General features: G+C 39.5%; 1 protein-coding gene across 1 annotated transcript in view; it reads left to right on the forward strand.

The window, feature by feature from the left end:
- dnajc5ab (DnaJ (Hsp40) homolog, subfamily C, member 5ab) overlaps positions 1 to 9,023 on the forward strand; it is a 23,724-nt gene extending 14,701 nt beyond the window's left edge. The window contains exons 2-5 of the mRNA XM_038309300.1: positions 309 to 476; positions 3,105 to 3,318; positions 3,618 to 3,789; positions 6,175 to 9,023. Coding sequence (XP_038165228.1) covers positions 370 to 476; positions 3,105 to 3,318; positions 3,618 to 3,789; positions 6,175 to 6,272 — 591 coding nt within the window. The 5' untranslated portion in view covers positions 309 to 369 and the 3' untranslated portion in view covers positions 6,273 to 9,023. The remainder of the gene's footprint in view (positions 1 to 308; positions 477 to 3,104; positions 3,319 to 3,617; positions 3,790 to 6,174) is intronic.

The raw sequence follows: 9,023 nt of genomic DNA on the forward strand, positions 1-9,023 counted from the left end.
TGTATAATTCGTGAAACTAAAGGAGTCTAAACCTCCATTAAGGTTCATGCCATCTAATGCCCCTTTTATTGTGAGCTATTGAAATCTATGGGTTGTAAAACCTGCTGTAGGTTCATATGTAGGAGTTCTCTCTCTAATAATAAGACGTTTACAGTCGTTGAATCGCCCTCTGGCCCTATTCGCCTTGAACTGCTGCGTGTCGCACATTTTTGGTTTGATTATTTTGTCTGTTTATTCATTAATAAAGTCCAACCTATATACGAGCAGAGCGTCCATTGTTCATTGTTCCCCTTTTCTTTTGTTTAAAGGAAAAGCTGAGTGAGAAGAGGAGCCAGTAGGAGAAGGGAAGAAGAGAGTAACAGAGCAGCCATGGACCATCAGCGGCAGAGAACGCTGTCCACTTCAGGAGAATCACTGTATGCTGTGCTCGGAGTCGACAAGAATGCCACAACAGAGGACATAAAGAAATGTTACAGGTGTGTACTGATTTAAATGGCAGGGATTGAATCAAACCTACTATAGCAGGAGGAAATCCATCTGTTTTAATTCTTTTCACCACTAGAGGGGGGAAAGACCTGTAAAAACTGCAATTCTAGGGAGCTCTAAAAGATCAACTCTAGTTTGTTATTGTTTGATGAAACATATTTTTCATCATGCCTCTCCCTCTCATTGACTGATTAACATAGTAATCTAACATCTGAAAGGCAAAAATGTCAGTTCATGCCTTTTTGAAATGGCTCTGGTCTTGATCTGTAAAACAATCAATAATCCAGGGGAGTCCTTCTAGTCTGAAATGATTCCAAACACCTTTCATGCAGCCTTATTTCCCTGCCTTCAAACTCACTTAAAGCTTAAGATATCACAGAGATGCCCATTAAATGCAAAGAACTGTATTAGTTTCAGTGATATCAAAACTCAATTAATCAAAGCAGGAGGTGGATGCTCTCGAAGAGGAGCAGGAGTTCCTACAGAAAAGCATGCAGGCGTTATTTTGCAACAAATTGGCCTCGTATGATGAAAACTCCTGCTTAGTATATAGCAGCTGAAAGAACAATAAGTCATCAAGAACTTTAAGCTCCTGTGAAGAGGACTTTGGGATCTTCAAGAAGCTCCAGGTCTACCTCCTCCTGAGGGAGATGCTACCTGCCATGAGCGCAGAGATAACACAGCTTTAGCAAAAGGTCCAGAGCGCTGCATGGAGATGGTAAATTCCCCAAGGTTGGGTGGGAAGAAGACTAGCTTTTTTTCTTTATTGCCATTACACTGTCACAAGTACAGAGCAACGAAATGAACTCTCTGCATTTAACCCATCCTCTTGGGGAGCAGTGGGCTGCCATTGTGCGGCGCCCAGGGAGCTGTGTGAAGTTAAGGGTCTTTGTTTAGGGACCTAGAGTGTCAGTCTGTGGGAGTGGGGTTTGAACTCGAACCTCTGGATTCCAAGCTCTAACCACTAGGCCACTCCCTCTAAGATGAGGGCAGAGTTGTTCTTTCTGATTATTTGCAACAGCTTGAGTAGAAAAGGTCAGAGCTGCCATGAGTTCTGTGTGGTGCCAACATTAAAACATCCTTATCCAGCCCTTTGTGTGCCTCTGCTGGCTCTCCAAGTCTCCCTTACAGTACTACACCAGAACACTGATGTTGATCAAGAAATGAAAATCTTAAAGGTCTGATTAGGACAGCCAAAAACTTCCTTCAACTTCAACTAGGAATTAGGGCTGAACAATTTTACCAGAAATCTAAATTGCAAATTTTCTAACTAAAATTGCGATGCGATTTGATTTCAATTTTCCTTTGCACTAACCCCAAGCTTATAGATGTTTCACCCAGGCATTCAGTTTTTGAGAGCTTGCTTGCCAAGTCTCCATTATTACAGGACTTTACTGTAACCATTGTGTGAAAAAGTGTTTACTTTTACTTGCAAGTATGGATTTGTTTGTTGGCCGCAGTTTTCTCTACCTTTCTGTGCGGCGACAAACCCACTTAAAGGATTTAACCACCACCTATAGGGCTGGAGGGAGAAATTTAGTGTCTTACTATTGTTAAGGTCATAGGGAAGTCATATTTAAATGTCAAATCATTCTGGCTTAAACATGTATATAAATGTACTCTTTATCAGACAACAAAATTAGAAAATTTCTATTTAAAAAAAAAATCCTGTCTTAACATCTGTGTTTTTTTTCTGTTATCTTTTGCAGGCCAGTTGGTATATGTCAGCTTGTACACCTAAATTTGTTCAATCATATATCAACGGTCATCTGTTAATCAAATGTTTTTGGTCATAGCATCTTGATTCATATGTCACAGCTAATATACGCAACGGTTGAAATAAGAATAATTTCCTTTACCATTGAGTTCCGTCCCAATGTCCACGGTGATGGACATCTGTGTCTTCAGCAGGCGTAGAGCTAAGAGAACTGGCAGCGTTGCGAGGCAAGGGCTCAAACATGCACGGCTGTAAGCCTTCTACACCAAACCAAGCTTCTGCCGCCCTGGCGTCCTCTTCAACAACAACTTCGTCCCTGTTTTCCTCCTCTAAATAAAAAATGGATGACGGAGGAGACTCATCCACAACCTCCGACACAAAACTCTCCTCTTCTTGCATGTTGTTATAGCGTTCCTTGACAGCGTCGTTTCTAAGTCACAAATTTAGTGCTACTTGGTCCCAATGGAATTTCCCATTGGGAACCTACTAGCACTAAGTTGCTAACTGGTTAGCAAGATGCTTGGGACAATGTTTGCTAAACATTGCAAACCTTCCGCCACAACAATCCCGCCGCCTTGATAAACAACCAATCACCATTCACTTTATTCACTCGTCGGGCACCATAGGAGAGAATTCAGAACTGCAATGGTTGGAACAGCAATTTCCTACGACTTTAAATGTAGTGTGATTAAAATTTAGCACCCTTGTGATTTGAAAACTGCATTTTGTTAAATTGCGATTATATTGCAAGTGCTATTATTTCCCCAGTTGACGTAGTTGAAATGTAATATAATCCATCTTTAAACCTTCTTACATTCTGTCTCACCCTCCCAACCACTGTTGGTTTGAATTAGAAATCTTATGTGTTTTTGTTTTTTCCATTTTCTCTTTCATCTGACAGAAAACTGGCACTGAAGTTTCACCCAGACAAAAACCCAGATAACCCGGACGCAGCTGAAAAGTTTAAAGAAATAAACAATGCTCACTCCATCCTGGTGGACCCCACCAAGAAGAACATCTACGACAAGTACGGATCGCTGGGTCTCTACGTGGCCGAGCAGTTCGGAGAGGAGAACGTCAACACCTACTTTGTTTTGTCCAGCTGGTGGGCCAAGGTACGTCTGATCGCTCACTGTCATCCAGTTTTTTCACTCACAATTTAAAGCTATTTGAAGTTGGTTTACATATATAAAACTGACGGATTTTATATCCTGTAAAGGCATCATAAATTTACATACATATCTTTATTATTATAATATCCTACCATATATTGCAGATTTTTATTTTTTGACAACATGAAAGATGCAGTGATTTGTTATGTTATTCAGCTCTTCCTCTGCTGTTGAAAGAACCTTGTTGTTGGAAGTGTTCCCTCAGGTCTCACTTTGTGCTTGCTTGACCTTTACCCCCACAGGCTTTGTTCGCCTTCTGCTGCCTGGCGACAGGTTGCTACTGCTGCTGTTGCCTGTGCTGCTGCTGTAACTGCTGCTGTGGTAAATGTAAACCTCGACCGCCGATGGACCAGGACCCTGAATTCTACGTGTCCCCCGAGGACCTGGAGGCCCAGATGACAGCTGAGGAAAGAGGTGAGTTCAAGGACACAGAGGAAAAACTAAAATGATAGCTGCTTTGGAAAATATCCATTTTCAAGATTCATATGTAGATTATAACACCTTGGTCTTTAAAAAAGTCGAACCTCTTTGCTTTTTTTGGTTACTTAGTTTTTTTTTTACATCCTAATCGAGTTAGGAAACAGAAGTTAAGAACTTTGAAGGTTTGTCTTTACTCAATAAGGCAAATTAACACTGAGTTTAAATGCATGCTTTTTAAGATAGTCCTGACCAAAACAAACAGCATAACATATAAACAATAACATCAAACTAAAAACACAAGATGAGTGAGAAAGTAGAGTTTTCTTTTCTTCCCACAGCAAACCCAATAAATAGTTCTGGAAAAGTCGTCTGAATCCAACCCAATTAAAAATAGTTCACTTCTGTTTGGATGTTAGAAAACAGACAAGGAAAATGCCAGAATGTTGCCCTCAAACCTGATAGACCTTAGAGGAAGAAGGAGAATAAGCCTTGCTTTCTGTGGATCTTCCAGCTGGATTTACCCCCCTTTTTTTTTTTTTTATCATATCTAAACTTTTCTAGAACCAGTAGGCCTTTTGATCCCTTTGACTGTTTTTGCACGTTCTCTGTTTAAAGTCTGGGAGTTCATTAAATATTCAGCTCACATTGATGGAGTCCTCCACGCCTGATGACCTGCAACATTTAGGCTGCATTCACTCTGAGGGTCTTCAGGCTCAATTCGTATTTTTGGCTTAAATCTGATTATTCCTGCTCCATTGTTCATTCTAATATTCATACCCAACCAAAACCAGACATGTGATGTTTTTGACCCCAAAGCACGCTTATGTTCTGCATTTGCAAAACATAAGCTTCACACAGCAACGCACCATGTATGGCATTAATAACGGATACCAGTGTCTCTGTCTCAATATTAAGCTGTTTAGCAATAGGAACAGACAATATAGTGACCAACAAAATAATTATGAAGGTAAGAACAAAAGTGTGATGTTTAGTAGAGCAGTGATTGCTGCTGCTGTAGAGACGTTTGAGAGATCCATATCAATGTTATCAACGTTGCATTAAATGCGACATGACAGTTCAGACTTCAGGCGCTTGGAATACTAATAAATGCGTATCTGTTTTAGCTCCACATATTATGGATTTTCTTCCTATGTGAACAGGTTAATATTTGGCTGTTCAGGCCTCCTTGAAAAGCCAGATATAATAATAATAATACATTTTATTTAAAAAGGCGCCTTTCTGGACACTCAAGGTCACCGTACAAAAGCATAAAAAATACGGAGGCTATGACAGTGAAATTATTTGATATACAGCATGAACATAGCCTTAAAGCCAATTTATGCTTCTGACATATAGCCTCTAAAACCGTCAAATCCGTCTCTGTGCGACGACGGTTGCAGAACCTCTGTGCAGCAGGTCTGGTCACGCTAGGGTTGTCACAATACTAAACTTTTCAACTTGATACCGATACTAAGTAAAATATTCGATACTCAATGTCATTTTCGATACCACAAGGATAAAAACAAAGACTCCAAAATTTAACAAAAATGTTTTCATTAATAAACAAAATACAATAAATAGATAAATAAATACAATAAACAATATTTTGAGGTTGTATGCTGTGCACAGTATTAAGCAAGCTTGATGAAAAACTTACAAAATTAAAATTAAGTGTTCCTTCCTTGGCTATGCTTTACACACATAACAATGACACTAGCCAAACCAGTTAAAAAACTAAAATAATTCTCAGCAGCTGCACCTGTTACAGAAAAAAGTCTGAAACTGAAAAGTGCACAGAATTATTCAATCACACAGTGCTCAGAAGGTGCATTTTCCTCTAATCTGCGCTTAAGATGAATGACTGTTTAGGAGCCACTGGTGGTAGCACTGTATCGATACTTTTGAAAATGAGTATTGTATCCGGATACAACTTTTCAGTATGGATACTTTTTTGAGTATCGATACTTTTGACAACCCTAGGTCACGCACCTTAAAAAAGATCCTGACTACTAGAAATTCCAGACTGACTGTGCAGAAGCATACCAGCAAAACTTGTTGGCAACCAGACCCAAGCGACATTTGACTTGTGCGGTTTCAGAAGTATAATCTGCCCTTTAGATCTGTCGGGTTGAAAATCAATCCAGGGCGTTGGTGCAGGGGTTAGTGCGCACGACCATTGTACGGAGGCCTTAGTCCTCACGCTGCCGACTTGGGTTCGAATCTGGCCTGTGGTTCTTCGCAGTATGTCTCTCCCCCTCTCTCATACCCCCTTTCCTGTCAGCCTACTGTAGAAAAAACAAGCCACTACTTCTGTAAAAAATTTAAAATGCTCAGATTTTTTTCAAAATATTCATGTTTTCTTGTTTGTCTCCTCCCCAGATGGCAGCGATCCCATCATGGTTCAGCCGTCATCGGCCACAGAAACTACCCAGCTCACCTCTGATGCACATCACAGCTACAAGACCGACTCATACTAGACACGCTTACAGAAACACACACACACACCTCACAAGGCAAGAAGAGGCTGCTAGGGCTGAGAGGTACATCCACTTTAGTTTTTCCTGAATAATTTAGACGAACACGACTTAAAGAGGATTAATACATGTGGATGCATTAGATTTAGAGCAATAACTTAACCCACATGTCACAGGAACCAGTCGTAGCACGTCTTCCTCCTCGTTGCCAGAACCGAGAGGCTAGTCTGTTTATTCTCTCTATGGGTCAGTGTCAGCAGCTTACTGAGTCCGATTATCTTTTTTTCTAACATAGAATAAGATTTATCAATTATTCCAAAACATTACCCACTTTAACGGTCCTGTATGTTGTGCTGCTGAAATTACAAATCCGGTTGCAGATATTTGCACACATATTACCTGAGACACGTTTTGATTCAATGTCAGCATTCTGCCTTTTTCCCCAAAAAAACTCTACCAGCATCCCACATCTTACTGGGAATACTTGCCACCTCTATCTTGAATCCTCAATAAGTTAAAGATATGTCTTGCTTAAAGCCCTTTTCTGGTGACCTTCCAGGATTTTTTCCAAAAAACGTCCCTGTTCAGCTTTAGCTTTCTAGCTGACTCTATTTGAATTGGAATCTCTTCTGTTTATAGTTTCTACTGTCTTAAAAAACTCTCCAGTTGCAAATAATGAGCAGAAATCCCACAGCATGATGCTGCCACCACCAAGGTTCCCTGTAATATGCAGTGTTTATCGTGCCAAACATACTTTTTTGAAATACTTACAGCCTGAAATTTATGATTTCAGCTGAAATTTGCTCCAGATTTTTAATGAAAACACTAAATGCTGAAATTTAATCAAAAACTAGTGCTAAAAGGTACAAATGTAGACCTCAAAAAACAGGAGGGCACCTTTTTCTATATTCTTCCAACAGACAGAACATGGCTTTTTAACATTTAAGTGTGTACAGGAACATTAAGGCTTTAGAAAAATGTGTAAATATGACTTTAAATTATTTAATTCCAATTCAGCAGTCAATCTGTCGAACATCTAGAACCTAAAATGTAAGAATTTTGGTGGAAATCCAGCTGTAGTTTGCTGCATTTCTGCCGCTCTGTTTCTGACCTTGTTCCATCTTTGGGCGGAACATGGTCTGATAAATAAATTTACTGGCTATAAAGATGTGTTAATGTACTAAGATGTATTCAAACGTGGCCCAGAGGGATGGAGAAAGGTGTGTCAAAACAAAATGGGTTTTTATGCATCTCCAACGATCCTTCCCAGCCCTAACAGCTGTTTAGTCTCTCAGCAGCACTCTCAAACACACACACACACCCCTGAACCAGGTGGACTGATGCATACTTTGCATTCACATTTACATCAGACATTTTTCCAGCTTGTCCCTTTTTTTCAATCTCACCCTCAGCCTGCAGATGAATTCAATAAAAATAGGACATTAGGTTATAGGTTTATTTTTTTAGTTTCTTTTCTTAAATTATATGTTTGAAATTAGCTGAATGGACAGGAAGAAGCCTAGAGGGAGAAGGAAGGGAGATATACAAAAAAATTTATAATTTTACTAGATTATTCCCACTTTATCTGGTTGTGTTTTTGGATTATTTATTCCACGGGCGCTGATGTTACCAGCTAGAGGAAGCTCACCCCTATAACCCTCCAAATAAAACCACTTTTACTAAAATGTTTTTTTAATATATATATTGGAGACGATAAGAGATTTAACTAATGATTTATGCAATAACTTTTAAGAGTTTTATTTGAAAAATTGTGAAATAAAACTGTAGTTTTTCTCCTTGGATGTATGATGGTTCCAGCCTATTATATTGATGGATAATTTCCTGTTGCAATTGTCTGTATGATCACCAGCATTACTTTGAAGATGTGTCAAACCCTTCAGTCGAGATTGTGCTTCCTGAAGCTGTAAAAAATGAAATTTTTTTATTTGATTTCATAAACCTGCTCATTCATCATTTAATTGCTCTTTTAAATGAGAATTCTTATAGATGCATTATGCCGTTCATGATGACGAGTTCCCTTCAGATTTAAGAACCAGGTGCCATTATGAATCAGATTCTTTCCCCCCTTTAGCGACCTTTTTTGTCAGCAGTCTTCCAAAATGAATGAGGATTAAACCCAGCTGAAACTGTCAACATCATCTTACAGCTTTTCACTTCCTATAGCGGCCATGTTGGATAAAAGTTTTTCTGCTAATATTTACATCCTTGCTAATAACTGCTGTTGTGCACATCAGACGGTACAGTTGGGTATCTCTGCTTTAGCTTTCAGTACCTGTTCTTTCTTCAGATATTAACAATCTTGGATTTTTATAATGACCTCCCTTTTGACTTTAGATTAATATTTATGTTCAGACGAGAACACTGCTCTGCCAAACTCTGTATCCGGCTTCCTGCTCCATGCATCAGAACCTTTATGTTGAGCTAAAGCCACAGCCTTACTGTCGTTCTCTGCTGTATTTTTACGCTTTCCTCACACAGTGAAAGCCTCCCTAGTTTTCATTAGTGATTTTATGATCCCGAGTAGGCCGTCTGCTTGTTAAAATGTTAGCATCCCTGATTGCATTTGGATAAATCATGCATTAGAACCCAGGCTGCAGAAACTTATTTGAAGCTGCTTTCATCTTTATGCAAGAATATGATCTTTCTCATCCCAGCTCGGTTCTTTTTTTGAGCCGTTCGGACCGCGCTCCTATTGCCAGGGAGTGAAGATTCTCAGTCATCCAGCTCATAGGC

Source organism: Cyprinodon tularosa, unplaced genomic scaffold (genome assembly GCF_016077235.1).
Source record: "Cyprinodon tularosa strain WSP-4 unplaced genomic scaffold, ASM1607723v1 ctg66, whole genome shotgun sequence".
Taxonomy (NCBI): Eukaryota; Metazoa; Chordata; class Actinopteri; order Cyprinodontiformes; family Cyprinodontidae; genus Cyprinodon; species Cyprinodon tularosa.